At 48.7% G+C, this 24,522-nt stretch overlaps 1 protein-coding gene across 2 annotated transcripts in view; it reads left to right on the forward strand.

The window, feature by feature from the left end:
• Positions 1–22,924, forward strand: part of TSKU (tsukushi, small leucine rich proteoglycan) — a 36,296-nt gene extending 13,372 nt beyond the window's left edge. For both annotated transcript variants that reach the window (XM_083436703.1, XM_083436704.1), the window contains exon 2: positions 21,733–22,924. In XM_083436703.1, the coding sequence (XP_083292829.1) occupies positions 21,742–22,803 (1,062 nt within the window). In that variant the 5' untranslated portion in view covers positions 21,733–21,741 and the 3' untranslated portion in view covers positions 22,804–22,924. The remainder of the gene's footprint in view (positions 1–21,732) is intronic.
• Positions 22,925–24,522: the final 1,598 nt, after the last annotated feature.

Below are 24,522 nucleotides of genomic sequence, written 5' to 3' on the forward strand. Positions count from 1 at the left end.
AAAGAATGCTTTTGTGCTTGAATCATGCTTGCAGGTTTGCTGCAGTCATCTGCTTGGCCAGGAACAGGACAGGAGGCTGGAGTAGATGAGCCATTGACCCCATCCATCTGTAGACTTCTTCTCCTGAACTCCTGATTCCATCTCCCTTCCATGCCACTGAACCAGTTGCGTAGCGTGGGGGGTGCAGGGGGGGCCGGCTGCACCGGGCGCAACATCTGGGGGGGCGCGCTCGCACTCGCAGCTCTCTGCCCCTACCTGGCTCACTCACTCTAGGGGGCGCAAATTACTTGCCTTGCCCCGGGTGCTGACAATCCACGCTACACCACTGCACTGAACACAAGCAGTTTTTTGATGAGGCGTGGGACTTTTCCCACTCTCCCTTAGCTGGCTCCTTTGGCTTTCCGCCTCCACTGGCCCTCCTGTGGAAGGAGGAGGAGGAGGGAGCATTTGGGCAAAGGAGGGGCCAGCGCACACTTTTTTGAAGACAAGTATTCCTTTTACATTTGTCTTCGCCGTTTCTTGAGAGTTTCAAGCCAAGCGAGGCAGGACACACAGAGAGAAGGCCGGCCGTGTGTCACTTTTGGGCTGGTTCTTTCACTCAGTCAATTCCTCACCAATTTTATATATATAGTTTTTTAGCATATTAAACAATGTAGTTCAAACTCGTTTATGAGAAAATGCAAAACATGATTGTACAGAAAAAGAAAAGAGAAAGAGATCCTTTATCACATTATTTTGTGCCAGATTTTGGATGAAGTACAGCGGTACCTCGGGTTACATAAGCTTCAGGTTACATACGCCTCAGGTTACATACTCCGCTAACCCAGAAATAGTACCTCGGGTTAAGAACTTTGCTTCAGGATGAGAACAGAAATCGTGCTCCGGTGGCGTGGCAGCAGCAGGAGGCCCCATTAGCTAAAGTGGTGCTTCAGGTTAAGAACGGACCTCCGAACGGACGAATTAAGTACTTAACCCGAGGTACCACTGCAAAATGATTTTGGAGCACCAAGACTTATATTTTTTGCAGGGGGGGGCGGTTTGCAGGGAGACAGACACCCCAAAGCGGGTAGGCACGGATATAAGATCGTAAACGTGAAATTCAGACTGCACTGAGGCCCTCTGACAATCCGAGCCTTGCGACATGCTTACTCAGAAGTAAGTTCCGCTGGGCAAAGTGAGGTTCCCTGCCTGCTTCGTCTGCTTACAGCCAAGGCTTGATATTTGTCTTATCTCTGTGGTTTTGCTATGTAGCTGCTCTGCAAGAGTTCCTGCCTGGCAGAATTTGGCTCAGCAGGCGATTTGAAATAATCCTTCGTTTGGGACGGAAATAGATGTGTGCATGGCTTGAAATGCAGGCCAGGGTCTGCCCTTCCCTGTCGGTAAACTTTAATGAGTCCCGCAGAGACAAAAGTTGCTGTTTCTCCGGCGGCATATAGTCATACGCTGGGCAGTACCGTTTAGTGGGTAGAGCAGCCTCCCTCTGCCTCGGCAACCTGGTGTCCTCTAAAGCTTTTGGATCACAATCTCAGCCACAGCCAGGATGCAGTGTTAGAAATTAGCTGGGCGCTTTTTGCTACTGGCGCAGGTCCAAATGCAGAGATTCCTGGGCACCAGGTTTGACCCCAGTTTATAAACCCCTCGGCCTTTTGTTGTTGTTTAGTCGTTCAGTCCGACTCTTCGTGACCCCCTGGACCAGAGCACGCCAGGCACTCCTGTCTTCCACTGCTACCCGCAGTTTGGTCAGATTCATGTTTGTAGCTTCGAGAACACTATCTAACCATCTCGTCCTCTGTCGTCCCCTTCTCCTTGTGCCCCCCATCTTTCCCAACATCAGGGTCTTTTCCAGGGAGTCTTCTCTTCTCATGAGGTCGCCAAAGTCTTGTAGCCTCAGCTTCACTATCTGTCCTTCCAGTGAGCACTCAGGGCTGATTTCCTTCAGAATGGATCGGTTTGATCTTCTTGCAGTCCATGGGACTCTCAAGAGTCTCCTCCAGCACCAGAATTCAAAAGCGTCAATTCTTCGGTGATCAGCCTTCTTTATGGTCCAGCTCTCACTTCCATACATCACTACTGGGAAAACCATAGCTTTTACTATACAGACCTTTGTTGGCAAGGTGATGTCTCTACTTTTTAAAATGCTGTCTAGGTTTGTCATTGCTTTCCTCCCAAGAAGCAGGCGTCTCTTAATTTCGTGGCTGCTGTCACCATCTGCAGTGATCATGGAGCCCAAGAAAGTAAAATCCCTTACTGCCACCATTTCCTCCCCTTCTATTTGCCAGGAGGTGATGGGACCAGTGGCCATGATCTTCGTTTTTTTGATGTTGAGCTTCAGACCATATTTTGCACTCTCCTCTTTCACCCTCAATAAAAGGTTTTTTAATTCCTCCTCACTTTCTGCCATCAAGGTTGTGTCATCTGCATATGCAGATGACACCCTCAGCCTTAGTCCATAGTTAATATCATTTCCATTTCCACTGAGTGTGTCTCTCCTCCTTGCATACCAGACAAGTGAATTGTTGTAAGAGCAAGTTGCAGTCAAGCAACGTACGTCTGTACAGTGGTACCTCGGGTTAAGTACTTAATTTGTTCCGGAGGTCCGTTCTTAACCTGAAACTGTACTTAACCTGAAGCACCACTTTGGCTAATGGGGCCTCCTGCTGCCGCCGCGCCACTGCTGCACGATTTCTGTTCTCATCCTGAAGCAAAGTTCTTAACCCGAGGTACTATTTCTGGGTTAGTGGAGTCTGTAACCTGAAGCGTATGCAACCCGAGGTACCACTGTACCTTGGTTGATGAACGCCTTGCAAGTCAAATGCTTTGGCTCCTGAACGCCGCAAACCCAGAAGCGACTGTTCCGGTTTTCAAATGTTCTTTTGGAAACCGAACGTCCGGTGAGGCTTCCGATTGGCCGCAGGAGCTTCCTACAGCCTATCGGAAGCTGCACTTTGGTTTCTGAATGTTTTAGAAGTCGACCGGACTTCCGGAACGGATTCCGTCCGACTTCTGAGGTACGACTGTAGTTGAGATCATAGAATTGTAGCATTGGGGGGGACGGGACACCCCTGAGTTAATCCAACCCCCTGGTGAAAAGACATTCTGCTGTGGCGACTGCAACCTAGATTTCATGTGCCATCGGGCACCTAGCTTGCATATCTGAGTTTCTAACACCTCCAGCATGCGATACCTAGGACTGATGGGAGTTGTAGTCCAAAACATCTACATTGGGATATAGTGTTGAATTCATAACTCATTCAAGGATTGAGCTTGGATCTGGGCTCTTGAAGTGGCCACATTCCTCCTGAATCTCCTTGGCCAATATCTTGGGGAGCCGATTTCCCCAGTAAATTAAAGTAAAAAGGTAAAGGGACCCCTGACCATTAGGTCCAGTCGTGGCTGACTCTGGGGTTGCGGCGCTCATCTCGCTTTATTGGCCTAGGGAGCCGGCGTACAGCTTCTGGGTCATGTGGCCAGCAGGACTAAGCCGCTTCTGGCGAACCAGAGCAGCACACGGAAATGCCGTTTACCTTCCCACCAGAGCAGTACCTATTGATCTACTTGCACATTGACGTGCTTTCGAACTGCTAGGTGGGCAGGAGCAGGGACCGAGCAACAGGAGCTCACCCCTTTGCGGGGATTCGAACCGCCGACCTTCTGATCGGCAAGTCCTAGGCTCTGTGGTTTAACCCACAGCGCCACCCGCGTCCCTTCAAAATTAGAGTATTCAAGTATTAAAGTCTGTTGCCTTCTTCCCGAAACCCGGGAAGCTTCTGCCCAGCTTAGGGAAGGAGACACAATGCTCGTGCTTGTGATGTCAGGATGTCCCAGCGTTGGCCCCGCCCCCACCCCCGCCAATCACCCTCGCAAACTGGTGCTTCTGTTCTTACAAAAAAATTCACTGCATGCCACTGATCACAACCTCATTTGTGCAAGACCCGTGCAGGTGCTGGGGAACGTTTGCAAGGGGCGATGTTCAAGGCAGCCATGCAATTGTCCTGTCGTACGTTGTTTCAAATGTTTCGGCACACAGACACACTCCCGTATGTGCATCAGCCCCCCCAAGCCCCTCGTGGCACCACAATCGTCCTTTTGTCTTTTTGAGACGGTGGACCAACGCTTCTGGAATCCTGCCCAGACACCGGCTGGCTTGTTCCACTTCTTTGCCTTGGCAGGTGGTAGCTGTAGGAATCTTTCCCGCAGGTTGGCACCTAGCCTGTGGTCAGCCAGCCGTGCTCAGGGCAGGCAGTTCAGCTTTGGGCACGGACAGGCTCTGGAACGATGTCTGTGGGCTGAAGGCATCAGTGTCAGATTGGTTTGCAAAGCGGCACAGCAGATCCCCAATGGGGACGCCTTGCAGCTGCGGGAATCTCACCCGTAGATCTTGCAGCATCTCAAACGGCCGTTTGGAAACCCTGCCCTCGGAACCGTTGCTGCTTCTCAACGGTTCCTCGTTGTTAAGATCGCTTGCGGTGAGCAAGCATCCCTGCAAGCTTGCCTTTTGTTAGCAATGCCCTGTGGTGCAACAGCCGCAGGCCAGGGCTTGAGCCCATCTTGAGGCGTTGCGTGGTGATTCCCGCCTCCCCCCAGTTGGAAAATAAAGACACAGGTCACCACTGATTAAGGTTAATGGGTATAAATTGGCCACAACTTTATTGGTTACAGGTAAGAGCGGTATTGGCTTTAGGCATGGGTCCTATTAGACTGCGTAATACACTGTGGCTCCATTGCAGTGCGCATGTAGTCGTCCATTTGCTAAGCAGAAACAGCCCCGGTCTGTATCTGGATGGGTGCCTACATGGGAGTGCAATGTGTCGCATAAATGTTCTCTCTTTGAGGGACGCGGGTGGCGCTGTGGGTAAAAGCCTCAGTGCCTAGGGCTTGCCGATCGAAAGGTCGGCGGTTCGAATCCCCGCGGCGGGGTGCGCTCCCGTTGTTCGGTCCCAGCGCCTGCCAGCCTAGCAGTTCGAAAGCACTCCCGGGTGCAAGTAGATAAATAGGGACCGCTTACTAGCGGGAAGGTAAACGGCGTTTCCGTGTGCGGCTCTGGCTCGCCAGAGCAGCGATGTCACGCTGGCCACGTGACCCGGAAGTGTCTCCGGACAGCGCTGGCCCCCAGCCTCTTGAGTGAGATGGGCGCACAACCCTAGAGTCGGACACGACTGGCCCGTACGGGCAGGGGTACCTTTACCTTTACCTTTTACCTATTAGACTATCCGGCTTCAGGCTGTTAGCATGAACACCGGAAAGGGTTAACACCAGCAGGGGGAGCCCTGGGATGCACATTGCTAGGTACTCCCCCAGGGGTCACCGCTCGGGGGGGTGCTTTAGGCCCTGGCCTCCATAGGATGAGGCAACGCCCCCCCGGAATCTTTTACCGGATTACCCTTTAATATTTGGGGGAGGTGATGCCGCTCCTCAACCCCCCAACACATATGCATACTATAACCCCTACCAATGCCTAACCGCCATTACCAAGAGATGTTGTGACAGTTTGCTATGAGGTATGCGGAAAAAACAAAATGGCCGGAGCCAATACACCAAGTGGAAAAAATTCCTACCAGGCCCCTTAACAGCAACCAACTGAAGTCCATAGCAATGTCGGAAGCAAAACCTAAAGGGTGGGTGGGAAACCACATCTGGACCCGGGACAAAAATGGTCTAAGGCCTGGAAACGATGCCTTATGAGGAACGGCTAAGGGAGCTGGGCATGTTTAGCCTGGAGAAGAGGAGGTTAAGCGGGGATATGATAGCCATGTTCAAATATATAAAAGGATGTCACATGGAGGAGGGAGAAAGGTTGTTTTCTGCTGCTCCAGAGAAGCGGACACGGAGCAATGGATCCAAACTACAAGAAAGAAGATTCCACCTAAACATGAGGAAGAACTTCCTGACAGTAAGAGCTGTTCGACAGTGGAATTTGCTGCCAAGGAGTGTGGTGGAGTCTCCTTCTTTGGAGGTCTTTAAGCAGAGGCTTGACAACCATATGTCAGGAGTGCTCTGATGGTGTTTCCTGCTTGGCAGGGGGTTGGACTCGATGGCCCTTGTGGTCTATTCCAACTCTATGAGGAGATCCTGGGGCCGTGCCGGCCTTAAATGACCTAGGCCACGCCTCCAGAGTCAGCTGATTGGCTGACTCTGGGCTGATGTGGCCCGAGGATTCCCCTGTTCACGTGGGGCTACAGCCAGCCCTGCGCGATTGTTTGGGGCGTGAGCCTGCAACACCACCACCTCCTTATGTCGGAAGTGGCTTTCTAGCCCAGTGTTGTGGGCTGGTTGGAAGCAGTGGTGTAGCATGGGTTGCCAGAGCCCATGGCTGCACAGAAGGGGTGGGTGGAAGGTAAATGGTTGGAATACACACGCCCATTCAACAGCCTAATGCAGGCGTGGCCAAACTTGGCCCTCCAGCTGTTTGGGGACTACAATTCCCATCATCCCTGACCACTGGTCCTGTTAGCTAGGGATGATGGGAGTTGTAGTCCCAAAACAGCTGGAGGGCCAAGTTTGGCAATGCCTGGCCTAATGGCACCCGTGTCACCCGGGAGATCTCAGTCACAGAAAGTTGTTCCATTGTCTGGAGAGGTCATTTTCTGGTTTTCATGGAGAAGCCATTTTGTGTGGAAGCCTGCAGCTATATTGAGGCAGCACCAGGTGTTGAAATTTTACATCCCTTTCAATTTTGTGCCCGGAGCAACCACCCCCTTGGACCCCATGCTACACCACTGGTTGGACGCAGAAGAATGGTGGGAGGAACCAGCTGGGGGACCCCCAAGGGAAGAAGGTTCAGAGGCCGGAGACTGATGGTGGGACAACGATGAGAGGTCAGAGGGAGAAGACTGAGAGTGTCGGAAACTGAGGAGGCCACAGGGTTTAGTGAGCAGGGAGAGTCTGTGGCAGAGAGAAGGCCAGAATCGGAGGCAGAAGCAGAGGCTGGAGAGGAAGGAGGCCAAGAGACGGGTCAGGCTGGTGAAGAGTCACAGGTGTCTCCCTCTCCTGCTGCAACAAGCTCCCCTCCTCGCTTGTCTCCCAGAACCAGAAGAGGCATGAAAAGGGTGGGGGAAAGTTTGGCTGCATGCAGGCGCAGTCTCTGATTGCTTGGAGGGGAAACCCTGGAGAGGGAGAGGACTTAGCTGGCTGTGAGAAGGAGGGGACTTTCAGTCTCAGCAACTGATCCCTCGGGCAAGACTCACCTGCAATGAGATTCTTGTGCTCATTCGGCCTGACAGTCCTTTGCCAATTGTGCTAATAAAGACTTAACTCTTGTTGTATGGTGTGATTTACTGCTGGGAGGAGTAAATCCACTGTTGAACAGGTCCTCCCCTCTGAATATTCTTCCTAATACAGTGGTACCTCTGGTTACATACGCTTCAGGTTACAGACTCCGCTAACCCAGAAATAGTGCTTCAGGTTAAGAACTTTGCTTCAGGATGAGAACAGAAATCGTGCTCCGGCGGCGCGGCGGCAGCTGGAGGCCCCATTAGCTAAAGTGGTGCTTCAGGTTAAGAACAGTTTCAGGTTAAGAACGGACCTCCGGAACGAATTAAGTACTTAACCCGAGGTACCACTGTATTTAGTCAGAATCTCTTTCCTCGTCGCTTGAATCTATTGGTTCGGATCCTGCCCTCTGGAGAAGCAGACAGCAAGCTTGCCCCATCTTCCATGGGGAGAGCCCTGCCCATATTTCAAGATGGCTCTCGTATCAGTTTTCTTTTCTCCGGGCTAAACCTGGCCCGCAGTCCCAGCCTGCACTCCAAATAAACAAAAACCGCATCCCAGAAATAGAGACGTTTCCTCAGTTTAATTAACCTGATTAATCGGTTAGAGCCGTGCGTAAATTGCAAAGCAGACTCCTGATTGTCCCTGAGGCCAGCTTATTTTATCTTGGAACATTTTGTCTCTGAGCTCTGCTGCCATGCTACGCCCCTCCTGTCAAAAACAGGGAGGCTGAAGGAGCCGCTTGAATGATCTGGAGAAACTGATGGAGTGCCGTCTTTCTATCCCACTCCTGTGATCTGGGAGACCCGGGTTCAAATCTCCACTCAGCCAGGAACTTGTTTGGGTAGCCTTGGACCAGCCACTCTCTCTCAGCCTAGCCTACCTCATAGGGTTCTTTTCAGGAGAGAATGGGGAGGGGTGAACATCGGAGGAAAGGGGGGAGATAAATTCCTGAGGGGCTGGGAGCTGGGGACACTGTTATACAGTGGTTCCGCTCCTTCCTCCTGGGCCGTGTTCAGAAAGTGGTGTTGGGGGATGAGTGTTCAGACCCCTGGGCCCTCACTTGTGGGGTGCCTCAGGGTTCTGTCCTCTCCCCCATGCTTTTCAACATCTGCATGCAGCCACTGGGAGAGATCATCTGGGGGTTTGGGCTGGGTGTCCATCGATATGCGGATGATACCCAGCTCTACCTCTCTTTCAAATCGGAACCAGCGAAGGCGGTGACGGTCCTGTCTGAGGGTCTGGAGGCAGTTGGAGGATGGATGGCGGCTAACAGATTGAGGTTGAATCCTGACGAGACAGAAGTACTGTTTTGGGGGGACAGGGGACGGGCAGGTGTGGAAGACTCCCTGGTCCTGAATGGGGTAACTGTGCCCTTGAAGGACCAGGTGCGCAGCCTGGGAGTCATTCTGGACTCACAGCTGTCCATGGAGGCACAGGTCAATTGTGTGTCCAGGGCAGCTGTTTATCAGCTCCATCTGTTACGCAGGATGAGACCCTCCCTGCCTGCGGACTTTCTCGCCAGACTGGTGCATGCTCTGGTTATCTCTCGCTTGGACTACTGCAATGAGCTCTATGTGGGGCTACCTTTGAAGGTGACCCAGAAACTACAATTAATACAGAATTAAGAACAGACCTCCAGAACGAATTAAGTTCTTAACACGAGGTATCACTGTAGTCTGATCCTGCTAATGTTTCTAGTCGTTTACAATGATTTTTCATATATTCCACCAATTTCCCCTTTTCCTTCTTAAAAACTTCTCCTGGTCTTGAATTCTACTTGTTAATTTAGCCATTTCGGCATACAGTGGTACCTCGGGTTAAGAACGTAATTCATTCTGGAGGTCCGTTCTTAACCTGAAACTGTTTTTAACCTGAGGCACCACTTTAGCTAATGGGGCCTCCTGCTGCCGCCGCGCGATTTCTGTTCTCATCCTGAAGCAAAGTTCTTAACCCGAGGTACTATTTCTGGGTTAGCGGAGTCTGCAACCTGAAGCGTCTGTAACCTGAAGCGTCTGTAACTCAAGGTACCACTGTATTCTGTCCATTTCATTTTTTAAAAAATAATATTTATTAAAGGTTTTATAGTTACAGAAGAAAAAAAGAAAAAGACAGTAAAAAAGAAAATTAAGAGACAATACATCAAAAAAAAAAAAAACAATACATCAACACAACAAAAAAGCAAAAACATTTAAAACACACACCCATTTCCATATCTTTATCTTTCAATGACTTATTTCCTCGACCTCCTCCCACCTCCCATTTTTGTATTCCAGTTAATAATTAAATCAGCAAATCCTTTCTGCTTTCTATCATTTAGTTGTCTTAATTTATTTTAACCTTATCTTACCATCAAAATCTTAAAATTTATCTATACTTAAATCCTTATCATATTTCTACTAAAGTCATATAATTTCATTCCACCATTTCCCAACATTCCTTAATTATGCTATATTACTCTGAAAATTTTTTTAAAAAATTTCCAAATCTTTTCCCACCGTCTCTTCTCCCTGGTCTCGGATTTTGTCTGTCTTTTCTATCAGTTCCATATAGTCCATCGTATTCTGTCCATTTCATCTGCCAACCCTCCTTTACTGGAACTTCTCCTTCCTTCCACTTCTAACTGGAGATTCCCTGGCCCTTTCTGGGTGCAAATAAAACCCCTCAAACCCACATCTTAGCTGTGATCCCTCTCCCAGTTGAGGTCAGAGTGCCGTTGGCTTGTGCAATAGCAAGTTGGCTGCGGTTTAAACTGCCGTTCCCCTTTTCTGTGCCTGCTGAGGGCTTCTGACAGATCCATCGCCTCTTCCCACTCCTTTGTGTGTTGCAACATAACGTTCACAAGTCTGCTAAGGGCTGTGGGGAGATGAGCGCAGGGGAGGCACTTTGGCTAAGGACTTGTGGCATTGTGGTGTTCAACCCAAGCTGTTCATCCTCCTGTCTGGCGGCAAGGCTGCCTCAAACTGGCGGCTTTCTAAGATTTTCCTTCCCCTTCTACGGTTTATTTTCTTGGAACTTGACAGCAAAAGGTCCTGCCTGGCACAATCTGGGAGATAGGAGTTTAGAGGAGTGGCAGGTATGTCGTACAACCTACTGTTTATAGCAGGGGTAGGCAACCTGTGGGCCGGATGCGGCCCAATCGCCTTCTCACTCCGGCCCGCTGATGTTCCGGGAATCAGCGTGTTTTTACATGAGTAGAATGTGTGCTTTTATTTAAAATGCATCTCTGGGTTATTAGTGGGGCATAGGAATTCGTTCATTCCCCCCCCCCCCTTCAAAATATAGTCCGGCCCACCACATGGTCTGAGGGACGGTGGACTGGCCCCTAGCTGAAAAAGCTTGCTGACCCCTGGTTTAAAGTTTCGTATGCACTGTACACTTAAAGTAGCATTGTAGCGTTTTGCACGGGGTGCGGGTGGCGCTGTGGTCTAAACCACTGAGGCTAGGGCTTGCTGATCAGAAGGTTGGCGGTTCGAATCCCCGCGATGGGGTGAGCTCCCGTTGCTCTGTCCCTGCTCCTGCCAACCTAGCAGTTCGAAAGCACACCAGTGCAAGTAGATAAACAGGTACTGCTGGGGCGGGAAGGTAAATAGCGTTTCCATGCGCTCTGGTTTCCATCACAGTGTCCCGTTTGCCAGAAGAGGTTTAGTCCTGCTGGCCACATGACCCAGAAAGCTGTCTGTGGACAAATGCCGGCTCCCTTGGCCTGAAAGTGAGATGAGTGGCACAACCCCATAGTCGCCTTTGACTGGACTTAACCGTCCAGGGGTCCTTTACCTTTACCTTTACCTAGCACTTCGAACAGTCTGGGAACTGGAGTTTGTTACGGGTGCCAGGAGTTGTCAGGAGACTCCCTGCCCTCCTCAGAGTTCGCTGGGAAGAGGAATTGATTGTCAAACCGCAAAATCCTAAACTGGATGGAGCAACGGTCTGACTCGGTATAAGGCTGCAGCTCAGGTAGCAGAGTACAGGCAACACCCCGAAGGAGCATCTCCATCCCCATCGTTCTGCCCAGACACTGAGGCCCAGCGCCGATGGCCTTCTGGCGGTTCCCTTGCTGCGAGAAGCCAAGTTACAGGGAACCAGGCAGAGGGCCTTCTCGGTAGTGGCGCCCGCCCTGTGGAACACCCTCCCACCAGATGGCAAAGAGAACAACAACTACCAGACTTTTAGAAGACATCTGAAGGCAGCCCTGTTTAGGGAAGCTTTTAATGTTTAATAGATTATTGTATTTTAATATTCTGTTGGAAGCCACCCAGAGTAGCTGGGGAAGCCCAGCCAGATGGGCGGGATACAAATAAGGTGTTGTTGTTGTTGTTGTTGTTGTTATTAAATTTACCTGGGCATTACATTCCAAGGAGTTTAAGCAAAATTGCGTATATTGGGGGCACCATTGAAAAAGCCCACAAGCACGACAGCTGCTCCCTCCAAACCTTTTTGCTCACATTCCCAACTCTCCATGAGCCGCAAGGGCAGTGTTAGAAAGGGCACCTTAAACCCTAGGTTATGGTTGCCACAACAGAATTCCTAGGCGCCTTTTTAAAAATCGGTGAGGTTTATTTTTTATTAATTTCATTTTGATTCCACTTTATATTTTAAAGAAAAAAGAATCTCTGTTTTAAAAATATTTTTATTAGGAACTTCAACAAAACATTTTATCAAAAAACGTATCATCCTTAATCCCCCCATTTCCCCCCTCCCCATAAAGTAACCCCCTCCCCTCCCCCCCCCAGACTTCCCTCAGCTCCTGTCTCTGGTTTATCAACAAATGTTATTCTCTGCATGTTACAAAGTTGTATAGATCCTTTATTTGTCTGACTAGCTGTTGTCAATAAAAAGTTTGTGGTTGTTTATTCAAAACCTGCCAAGGAGTCCAGTTCATTGTGTTGTTTCTTTAAGTAATAATAATAATAATAGTAATAATAATAATTTATTATTTGTACCCCGCCCATCTGGCTGGGCCTCCCCAGCCACTCTGGGCGGCTTCCATAGAAACAAAAAATACAGTAAAATATCACAGATTAAAAACTTCCCTGAACAGGGCTGCCTTAAGATGTCTTCTAAATGTCAGGTAGTTATTTATCGCTTTGACATCTGATGGGAGGGCGTTCCACAGGGCAGGCGCCACTACCGAGAAGGCCCTTTGCCTGGTTCCCTGTAACCTCACTTCTCGCAGGGAGGGAACCACCAGAAGGCCCTCGGAGCTGGACCTCAGTGTCCGGGCAGAACGATGGGGGTGGAGACGCTCCTTCAGGTCTACTGGGCCGAGGCCATTTAGGGCTTTAAAGGTCAACACCAGCACTTTGAATTGTGCTCGGAAACATACTGGGAGCCAATGTAGGTCTTTCAAGACCCGGTGTTATATGGTCTCGGCAGCCGCCCCCAGTCACCAGTCTAGCTGCCGCATTCTGGATTAATTGCAGTTTCCGGGTCACCTTCAAAGGTAGCCCCACGTAGAGTGCGTTGCAGTAGTCCAAGCGGGAGATAACCAGAGCATGCACCACTCTGGCAAGGCAGTCCGCAGGCTGATAGGGTCTCAGCCTGCGTACCAGATGGAGCTGGTAGACAGCTGCCCCGGACACAGAATTAACCTGCACCTCCATGGACAGCTGTGAGTCCAAAATGACTCCCAGGCATTGGTGTTTTTGTGTTAGTTTTGCCATTTTTGTGGCGATGCGTGCAAAAGCCGGGCAAGGTTTTCCCGCGGAGACTTGAGTCGAACCAACAGCCCCACCCGCCTGGTGGGATATCGAGAGTCAGTGTGGTGCAGTGGTTAGAGTGTTGGAATAGGAGCTTGGGAGATTAGTGTTCGAATCCCACATAGCCATGAAGTTCACTGTGTGACCCTGGACCAATCACTTTATCTCTTAGCCTCACAGGGTTGTTGTGAGCATAAAATGGGGAGAATAGTGTACGCCACGTGGTAGAGGTGGGATACGAATGCTATTAATAATAGTACTAATAATATTGTTTGAACCTGAGAGCCTACTCTCCATTTTAAGGTTCTTGTTAAAGTATTTCGGCTCCTAACAAACCTGAATTTCAGCTCCCAACAGACCTGAATTTCAGCTCCTAACAAACTGAAGTCTCAAGCAGTGTGTGGTCTTTTTTTGTTCTCTACCTCCTGTTTATAAGACGAAACCTGTCATGAAGAGGTGCCAGGTGTGCAGGTTTAATCCCTTTCCGCTGTCTTCAGGACATTTTCACCCTGCTGCGACCTAAGTGCTTTCTCTAGACCTGCAAGTGTGTTAGAGAGAAGCTGGGTTTTGTGTGTGTGTCTTTATCTCCCCCCTCCTTTTCCCGCCACTGAGTTCCTCTCAATGCGCTCAGAGCCAAAACTTGCAATCTGCTTTTTCCCCCCTTTTCATTTGGGGAGTTTAAATAAAAGGCACTGCGTACTGTGATAGGAATTTTGAGGCCTTAGATATATGGTAATGTTCATAAGCGTACCAACCAAGCACGTACATAGATCAGTACAGGAAGACCGACCTGGAACCATTTTGATTCCCAAACTGTCCCAAACTGACCAAATGTTTTCTCTGCAAGGTCAAAGTGGGAGGCCTCCTCATTGTCTCTTTCCTCACAAATCCTGTCTTAAGGGCACATTTCAGATATGAACCGGGTGTGAGCCTGTGACCTGGCCCAGGAACTAAGTATTTATCATTACAAAGGACTGGCCAGGCTACCCAGGCAATCCAATCAAGTAACCTGCCAGACAGGAGATAAACAATGACAGGAGAAAAACAACATTCAAATTTCCATTTAAACCGCCTTATCTGTGATGTAGGTGTGATGTATCTGAGGGGTGGTCTTAGGATACACCCCTTCTGTGATGTATATATGATGTTTCTGGGGGTGGTCTTGATCTACAGGGTGGCAATTTCAAAAGTCTTTATAAGGCCTTGCGCGCCATTGTTCTGAGTTCCTCCTCTCTCCTGCGTGTGAGGGGAGCACCCTGTTGCAACAGATCAATAAAGATCAAGCTTACTAGCTGCTTAGCTTCTCAATATTCTCTGGTTGGCCTCTGTTATTTTCTCCTACCGATAGGGAACCTACGTAAGGACTCTATATGGTCTCTTGGATACCCCATAAGGGAAAAGGGCAGATTTTTGTTTACAACAGTGCGATGGGGCGAGGTTCACTTAGGAAAAATGATTTTTTGGGTGGGTGGGAAGGCCAATCAGACACAAGCACAGGCAATGTCTGTTTCCTGTTCTGGGTCACTGTCGGATGGAGGAGGGAATGTTTTTGTGTCTTCCACAGTGGGGGGAAAAGATGAAAACCATGTGCTAGCTTTTGCAAGATATGTCCATATGCCCCTTTATAAATGATTTTTCGGTCGGTGGAGCCGGAACCAAGAGGGCTAGGTTGCCAACACGGTTATATAAAGGTTATATAAGGTTATATAAATCTGGAGGTGGAGGAAATAAATCGGAGGCACTGAGGTCCAGCGCCGAGGGCCTTCTGGCGGTTCCCTCGCTGCGAGAAGCCAAGTTACAGGAACCAGGCAAAGGGCCTTCTCAGTGGTGGCGCCCGCCCTGTGGAACGCCCTCCCACCAGATGTCAACGAGGAAAACAACTACAGTGGTACCTCGGGTTAAGAACGTAATTTGTTCCAGAGGTCCGTTCTGAAACGGCTCTTAACCTGAGGTACCACTTTAGCTAATGGGGCTAACAGAATGGGATTTCTATTCTCATCCTGAAGCAAAGTTCTTAACCCGAGGTACTATTTCTGGGTTAGCGGAGTCTGTAACCTGAAGCGTCTGTAACCCCAGGTACCACTGTACCAGACTTTTAGAAAACATCTGGAGGCAGCCCTCTTTAGGGAAGCTTTTAAAGTTGAATAGATTATTGTATTTTAATACAGTGGTACTGCGGGTTACAGATGCTTCAGGTTACAGACTCCGCTAACCCAGAAATAGTACCTCGGGTTAAGAACTTTGCTTCAGGATGAGAACAGAAATCGCGCGGCAGCAGCAGGAGGCCCCGTTAGCTAAAGTGGTACCTCAGGTTAAGAACAGTTTCAGGTTAAGAACGGACCTCCGGAACGAATTAAGTTCTTAACCCGAGGTACCACTGTATTCTGTTCAAAGCCGTCCAGAGTGGCTGGGGAAACCAAGCCAGATGGGTGGGGTATAAATAATAAATTATTATTAGTAGTATTATCTGAAGAGATATCCTGGCCCTTAATGGGGGGGGGGGGGAGTTTGGGAAGACAGGTGGGGGCGACAGGTCTCTTTCCTCTCCAGAGATCCTCTCGCAGTAAATCCCCCTCCGTTCGGCCGCAGATGTTGAGTTATGGCTCTGCCAAGAGGGAAGCCGTAAGCCAAGGCGCATCGGAGTATTATCCTTGCTCCAAGGACAGGCTTAAAAAATATACTGTAGGTGGGCAGGATTTTTTTTAGGGGGGTGTATGCCAGGACACTGGTGGCGCTGTGGGCTAAATCACAGAGCCTAGGACTTGCCAATCGGAAGGTCGGCGGTTCGAATCCCCACGGCGGGGTGAGCTCCCGTTGCTCGGTCCCTGCTCCTGCCAACCTAGCAGTTCAGAAGCACCTCAAAGTTCAAGTAGATAAATAGGTACCACTCCGGTGAGAAGGTAAACGGCGTTTCCGTGCGCTGCTCTGGTTCGCCAGAAGTGGCTTAGTCCTGCTGGCCACATCACCCGGAAGCTGTACCCTGGCTCCCTTGGCCAATAAAGCAAGATGAGCGCCGCAACCCCAGAATCGATCACGACTGAACCTAATGGTCAGGGGTCCCTTTACCTTTACCTTACGCCAGGCAGGGGGACAGGGAAAGCAGCAAAAGCCTCAGACGTCCTCTCTTCTCTCCCACCACCTGAGAGCAACCATTGCACCACACTGCCTCAGTGGGAGAGATTGGGGAAGCAGGGCTCGCTCCTGCTGCTTAGCCAAAACCCCAGCGCCATCAGACACTTCCTCGACTTTCCTTGCATGCCAGGTTTATTTTAATTATTATTTAATTGTATGCTGCCGTTCAGCTGTATATATATATATTTTTAAAACACACAAAATACACGATAAAGATAGGGACGAAAACACATAATAATTCTCCTCTCCCACAAAAACATCATGGGTTGGGCACAAAAAATCCTGCATTGTGGGGGACTGGGCGAGATAACGCCTATGGTCTGTTTCAACTCTATAATTCTATGATTCCGGGATTTAAAAGGGTATTGGAAGTTATCAGCCAAAGGCCTAGTGGAAAGGGAATTTTAATTTGTAAGCTTGCAGACAGGGATGTCTTGTTCTAGCTGATTGACTGCAAGCTGCTCTGGCAACCTTTTGAAAAAATGTGTTTATTCTTTAAATTCTTTTAAAAATGTATTCTTTAAATTTCCCCTAAACACCCCCCCCCCAAAATACATTATGAAGACTTACCTTTCCATACAGGCACCATGACTCCTACAACATGTTGTATTCAGTGATTCAGAAGTTAGTATAAACCTTCAGGACTTGGGTTTTGTTTTTGTGTGTGGAGAATCTGTCTGAGATTTCTTTGTTTTTCCTCTTCCCTCCCTAACCCTTTCCCCTTGTGTGTCCTGCCTTTCAGATTGCAAGCCTGCAGGCGGGGGGCCGTCTGGTCTGAATTGATTCTACTCGAGCCGCAATGGGGGGCCTTTTTGAAGCGCAGGGTAGAAACTCTCTAAAATAAGTGAAGTTTTGTAGCTGCAGGGGCTCTTTCAAGAGGAAGTAGGGATGCTGCCCGTTTTGGGGCTAAAAAGCAGGCATCTGGGGTTAATTAAGGGCTGAGCATGAATTTTTTCTTCCTCTCTTGGCGGCTGAGTCTGTGTTTGCTTTTGGTCGGCTTATTTTGTCTTCATAGCTTTCTATTTGTTTTCTTGGAGGGATAGAACAACTCCTGTCTCTCCCCCCCCCCTCCCAAAAAAAAGAAGAGCAGGCAAACTCAAGAGAACCGTAAATCGCCCTGAATAATGATCAGACAGTGAAGGAGCTCATTTAGGGCCCGTTTGCCTGGAAAGGGTCGGAAATCTATTCTGAACACAGGACTGCCTGATTTGTGGTTCAGGTGCTGAGCTCAGGGGTGTCAGCAGGCAGGTCAGGATGAGATTCACTGAGCGGAGCTTGGATCCTGACAAGTACTGTTTTGGGGGGACAGGGGGCAGGCAGGTGTTTCCAAGCACAGTTCGAAATGTTGGTGCTGACCTTTAAAGCCCTAAACGGCCTCGGCCCAGTATACCTGAAGGAGCATCTCCACCCCCATTGTTCTGCCCGGACACTGAGGTCCAGCTCTGAGGGTATTCTGGCGGCTCCCTCACTGCGAGAAGTGAGGTTACAGGGAACCAGGCACAGGGCCTTCTCGGTGGTGGCACCTGTCCTGTGGAACGTCCTCCCACCAGATGTCAAAGAGAACAACAACTACCAGATTTTTAGAAGACATCTGAAGGCAGCCCTGTTTGGGGAAGCTTTTAATATCTGAAGGACTATTGTATTTTAATATTTTGTTAGAAGCCGCTCAGAGTGGCTAGGGAAACACAGCCAGATGGGCGGGGTATCAATAATAAATTAGTAGTAGTAGTACCTATGTAAGAGGCTTGTTTATCATTATATTTTGGGGAAGTTTTTATGTAGCTGTCTTGTTTCATTCTTTCTGCATGCCCCGTGATCATATTATAAAGTAGCTGTGATCTGTGTTATAAATCAAGCCCTGCTAGCGGCTGCCTCTTTTTGATTTCCAGTGTATTTCTTATCAATAAGAAATTCAGTGCTGTGTGAACGAAGTGTGGCCTGGTGTATGTGTGTGTGGAGTTTGAGAACCACAGCCCAGGCATCTCACTGCTTTGAACGCTCACAGCTTCCCCCAAGGAATTCTGGGAACTGTAGTTTGCTAAAAGGGTGCGGAGAGTTGTTAGGAGACCCCTACACCCACTCACAGAGCTACAATTCCAGAGCTTTAATCCTTCTTCCTCTGGGATAGCTCAGTTGGTAGAGCATGAGACCTCTGGGTTGCAGGTTCGAGCGCTACTTTGGGCAAAGCCCGCATTGCAGGTGGTTGGACTAGATTAAGGGTCAGCAAACTTTTTCAGCAGGGGGCCGGTCCACTGTCCCTCAGACCTTGTGGGGGGCTGAACTATTTTCTTGGGGGGTGGGGGGAAAATGAACAAATTCCTGTGCCCGACAAATAACCCAGAGATGCATTTTAAATAAAAGCACACGTTCTACTAATGTAAAAACACCAGGCAGGACCCACAAATAACCCAGAGATGCAGTTTAATAAAAGGACACATACTCCCGGCATGCCCCACGGAGAGCCTCAAGGTCCATAAATAGCAACACCCTAGTGGTCCCAGGCCCTAAGGAAGTTAGATTGGCTTCAACCAGAGCCAGGGCCTTTTCAACTCTGGCCCCAGCCTGGTGGAACGCTCTGCCTCATGAGACCAGGGCCCTGCAGGATCTGATTTCTTTCCACAGGGCCTGCAAGACAGAGTTGTTCTGCCTGGCCTTTGGCTCAGAATCAATTTGATTCCCTCCCCCTCTTTCTTTTTTCTTTTTCTTTTCTCCTCCTGTGATGAGGCTGCATTTTAATGTTTCAATATTTTAATGTTGTATTTTCATCTTGTTTTTAAGTTGTATTCATTCAGCTTGTTTTTATTATTGCTTGTTAACTGCCCTGAGTCCCGCCTTGGCTGGGGAGGGTGGGGTATAAATAAAAATTATTATTATTATTATTATTATTATTATTATTCATGTTGGACCGTCAGCAGTCCGGATTTAGAAGGAGATTGGGCCAGATCCGGCCCCCAGGCCTTAGTTTGCCTACCCATGGACTAGATGGACTTCCGGTCCCTTCCAACTCTGCAATTCTGATTCTCCACCCTCATCACTTATTAGCTTTTATGGTTGAGCATGATATTTGGCAAGCAGTTAGGAAAACCAGCTTCTTGCTACTCTCCTTGAGGCTTCAGCTTAAAACAGCTAAACGTCTGCGCCCGTCCGTCCGTCCCCCCTTTTTTTTTTTAACATGACCTGCGTCGGAAAAAACGAGAGCGGCAGCAAATCTGTGTGTAACTAGCTGTGGAGTCTTGACTTAAATGCAGGTGGACAGATTAATCAGTGCTTTTGGCGGGGGGGGAGAGAAACCCCCAACAACCCAGGAGTCTATTAAAACTTGACAAACAGCAGGTACGGTTTTTTGGGGGGGGGTTGAGAAGGGGGATGCTTTAAAGGGCTGGCAAAGAGAGGCTATTAAAACAACATCACTCGAGGTTTGATTTATTTCCTACAGCTTTATTCACTGCTGGGCTGCTGTCTCTCTCTCTTTCCTGTTTAAAAATAGAAGGCCCTAATGATCCTTCCTTTCCTCCCGAGGCTGTGGAATTTATCTCTATTGTCTGCCGTCATTTTCAAATAGCTCTCTCTCTCTCTCTCTCTCTCTCTCTCCCCTTGCCTTCCCTCGATCTCTTTTTTTCTTCCGCTAAACTTTTCCACCTCTGTAAATTCACACTGGGGTCCGACTGCTTCGGTTTTTGAGATCAATCAGGCCAGTTCCAAAGTTTACGGCTGTTAATGGCACGTATAAACTGCCTTCCCTCACCTCTCCCAGAGAAAAGAACAGAGCGCCGCGTGGCTATTAGGAAGTATTGACCCCGTTGGGTTCAATTATTTGAAACGGGGAGTGCCATTTGTTTAAGAAAAAAGGGAGAGGAGCCTGATTTTATTTTATTGTCAAGCATGCAGAAATGGCACGTTTCAAAAGTTCAATAGGCTTTAAAAATCCAGCCGCTCTCATCAGGGAGCCCACAAGGGAAATGTGCCCATTATGGTCGCTGCTTTCAGAAAAACAAAAACTTTGGCATAGAACCATAGATTTGGAAGGGGTTCCCAGGGTCATCTAGTCCAACCCCCTACTGTTAAGTTGTGGGTGAACATATCAGACGACACAGCGATTCTTCAAACAGCTCTTCTTTATTCAGAGGCCAGAACAGAACTGAACTGAAGGGTTCAGCCAGTCTGCTTATATAGAGCTCCAGTACAACGTTACTGTAACAGCTTTCTAAAACTACCCAATCGCTGAACCTCCCTTTCAATCCCTTATTTGCATAACTATCTACAGTATCCCCCTGCTGGCCCAGGGTGAGAACTTCAGTACATAACACCTACAATGCAGGAATGTTTGGCCCACAGCCCTGAGATTAAGAGTGAGTCTCGTGCTTTGCTGACTGAGCTATCCCAGCTGAATCACTGTGGTAAGAGCATGAGACTCTTAATTTCAGGGTTGTGGGGTGGAAAACCATAGCAAACTGCACTTAAGCCAATTCTGAGATTTGTTTCAGAAACTTGGAGGAAGTTGAATCCAGATCGCAGCTTGAGATGAACTCAGGAGAGAGGCACACAACCAAACAAGAGCAGAACCAGGGCAAAGATGCACCCAGCCCTGTTTGCAAAGCTTGTTTAAATAAAGGAGTGCAAGCGCACGTATTTTCTCAGTTCGTGACACCAGCGCATAGGAGCGTGCCAGACTTTGGCAAGAAGGGCGCACGCCAAATTAATATTCCACCTTTCCCCCCAGAACTCAAGGTGGCTCACAGAAATTAAAACCAACCCCGATAAAATGCAGAAAGCTAAAAACGTATGAAAGATAATAGTTGGAATAAAGTTCGATCAACAGAACTGGCACTACTATTGCGCCACATACCGTATTTTTTGCTCTATAAGACTCACTTTTTCCCTCCTAAAAAGTAAGGGGAAATGTGTGTGCGTCTTATGGAGCGAATGCAGGCTGCGCAGCTATCCCAGAAGCCAGAACGGCAAGAGGGATCGCTGCTTTCACTGCGCAGCGATCCCTCTTGCTGTTCTGGCTTCTGAGATTCAGAATATTTTTTTTCTTGTTTTCCTCCTCCAAAAACTAGGTGCGTCTTGTGATCTGGTGCGTCTTATAGAGCGAAAAATACGGTAATTCCCGTTCTGCGTTTGTAAGAACTCGTTAACTTTGGAGTTACCTGCCTATTGAGATCAATCACACGCTTTCACTGTACTCTTTTCGGCGCCTACCATAAACATTTTTTGTTTCGACAAGCCTACCTAGATGCATAGGAAGTTGACGGTAATATTAGTTGGTTTTAGTATTTTAACTTTTGTATGTTTTAAGTCGGGTTGTGAATTTTTCTCGTTTTTATTCTGTCTTTGAGGGTGGTTGTTGTTTACAATTAAGTGGTGTATAGATCTCATGAAATAAATAAAAAACTACTTAAACATTTGGAACAAAAAGCAGATTTTGCCAGAAAATGCAGGCGGTGGGCATTCAGGTGAAAATTGTGGCAAGCGGTGGGAATACAGGAGTCCGAACAAAGTCCGGAAACCAAATGGCATCTAGAAACCAGATCACTTAATTTGCAACCTCCAAATCATGGTAATTTTATAAGGACCACCCCTGCTTTCAAATACCCTTCTCAGAACTATCCATCCCACTAATTGTACCTTCTTCACGCTTCCACTATTTGGTGACTCTTCCTGACGTTCCGCTTGTGTTTCCTCTTTGCAGATTCCAGCAATGCATTTCTTAATCTGGTTCAACCTGCTGCTGCTCTCCCTGAACGTTGGCGCTTCGAAGACTTGCTTCCCAGGGTGCCACTGTGAAGTGGAGAGCTTTGGTCTCTTTGACAGCTTCAGCCTAACCAAGGTGGACTGCAGTGGGATCGGGCCCCATATCGTGCCTGTCCCCATTCCTCTGGACACGACCTACTTGGATTTATCGTCAAACAACCTGGACTCCATCAACGAGTCCATGTTGACCGGCCCCGGATATACCACGCTGGTTAGTTTGGACTTGAGCTACAATAAGATCTCCAGGATCTTTCCCACCACTTTCTCCAGACTCCGCTATCTGGAATCTTTGGATCTGAGTCACAACTCTTTGGTGGCCCTTCCGGACGAATGCTTCTCGGGGTCGCCTTTAGGGGATGTCGACCTCAGCAACAACTTCATCTTGGACATCACCACCAACATCTTTGCATCCAAAGGTCACGGGAAGCCCATCAACGTGGACCTCTCCAACAACTTGATCAGCCGCGTTTCGAGACACCAGGGCAAAGCCGTTCCCAACATCCAGAGCTTAAACCTGTCTGGAAACAGGTTGAAGAGGATCCCTGACCTTCAAGGAACCCCTCTTCGGTTCCTCAGCCTTGATGGGAACCCTGTGGCGGCAATTGAGAAAGGGGCTTTTCAGGGGCTGAAGGATTTGATTCACCTTTCACTCAGTGGGATTCCCGACCTGGCGGAGATTTCGCCGTACGCCTTCCAAGACCTGCCAGCTCTCCAAGCCCTCGATTTGTCCAACAACCCCAACGTCAGATCCTTGAACGCGGAGGTTTTCTACAGCCTCAACTTTTTGCAGGAGCTCAACCTGTCTGGCACAGGGGTGGCGAACTCCGTATCGAAAACGATGCTGAAATTTCTGCCTTCCATCAAAAGCATCACCCTCGGGAAGGATGTAAAGTGCATTAAGACGATCCGGGAAGGCCAGTACCACAGACAGACCGGGCTGACCAAGAAAGAGATTCTAAGTTGTCACGACAGCCATGGGTCAGTCGCAGCAGCACCCTATGCTTTGTGACAAGGGCCAAGGAGATTGTGTGGATGACTGGACTTCAATAAGCCTCAAATGTGCCTTCTGTAAAAACTGTTAATTTATATATTTTGTATAATTCAATACTTGATTACAATGATTGATTGGAGACACGGGTTGTCGTCCGTGAGTTAATTTGATTTATTCTTCCAGCTACCAAATTTCTCCCCTTATTAAGCCTGGCAATATCCCTAACTAGGAACGGTGAGAAAGACACACGTCCTCCAATGGCTGCCCAGATCTAAGGGTCTTAGAGGACCACATGCTGAACATGAGTCAACAGGGTGACACAGCAGCCCAAAAAGCTAATGGTATTCTAGGCTGCATCCACAGAAGACTAGTGTCCAGGTCAGGGGAAGTAATAGCACTGCTCTATCCTGCCTTAGGGACACGGGTGGCGCTGTGGGTTAAACCACAGAGCCTAGGACTTGCTGATCAGAAGGTCGGCGGTTCGAATCCCCGCGACAGGGTGAGCTCCCGTTGCTCTGTCCCTGCTCCTGCCAACCTAGCAGTTCGAAAGCACGTCAAAGTGCAAGTAGATCAATAAGTACCGCTCTGGTGGGAAGGTAAATGGCGTTTCCGTGCGCTGCTCTGGTTTGCCAGATGCAGCTTAGTCATGCTGGCCACATGACCCGGAAGCTGTACGCCGGCTCCCTCGGCCAATAAGGCGAGATGAGCGCCGGAACCCCAGAGTCAGTCACAACTGGACCTAATGGTCAGGCGTCCCTTGGTGAGACCACAACTGGAATACTGTGTCCAGTTCTGGGCACCACATTTTAATAAGTTTTCCATTTTAACAATCCAATGCAATCACATTAAATATTCCAAATTATACATATCAAATAATCCAAATATTCTGCCAAATTATAAAAAATTTAATGGGACTTCCCATGCTTCAAGTTCTGATCATCTCATATCTCTATTGCTTTTCATTGTCGTTTCCAATGGTTCGTCTAATTCTTCCTGTTGTTAACCTTGTTTGACGGCCTCTGAGTTGTTCCCACAAGTGAGTCAAAACAATCAATGATGTGTTTCTCTGGGGATTTTATGTCTGTGATTCCACTCCATAAGTTTGCAGCATCTCCTCACACGCTGATGTTTCTGCCGAATCAATCCAAAGGTCTTTTTGCTGCTGGCAGCTGCCATTTTCCCTCATTTCCGATGAAATCAAGTCTAGGCATCTGCTCATTAATTTTCCAAGACCGTTTGCATCAAATATTAGCCTTTCCGGCTCTCCTTGTGCTCTTTAAAGGTAAAGGGACCCCTGACCATTAGGTCCAGTCTTGGCCGACTCTGGGGTTGCAGCGCTCATCTCACTTTACTGGCCGAGGGAGCCGGCTTACAGCTTCCGGGTCACGTGGCCAGCATGACTAAGCCACTTCTGGCAAACCAGAGCAGCGCACGGAAAAGCCGTTTACCTTCCCGCCGGAGCGGTACCTATTTATCTACTTGCACTTTGATGTGCTTTCAAACTCCTAGGTTGGCAGGAGCAGGGACCGAGCAATGGGAGCTCACTCTGTCGTGGGGATTCGAACTGCCAACCTTCTGATAGGCAAGTCCTAGGCTCTGTGGTTAACCCACAGCGCCACCCGCGTCCCAAAAGTTCATAGCCTTACCCTTCATGAATTTATTGAATCCTTCTTTTAAGCCCATCCACATTGGTGGGTGTCTGCACCTCCTGTGGCAGTGAGTTCCAGAGTTTAGATA

The sequence above is a fragment of the Podarcis tiliguerta genome, assembly GCF_965153285.1.
Source record: "Podarcis tiliguerta genome assembly, chromosome: 4".
NCBI classification, from domain to species: Eukaryota; Metazoa; Chordata; class Lepidosauria; order Squamata; family Lacertidae; genus Podarcis; species Podarcis tiliguerta.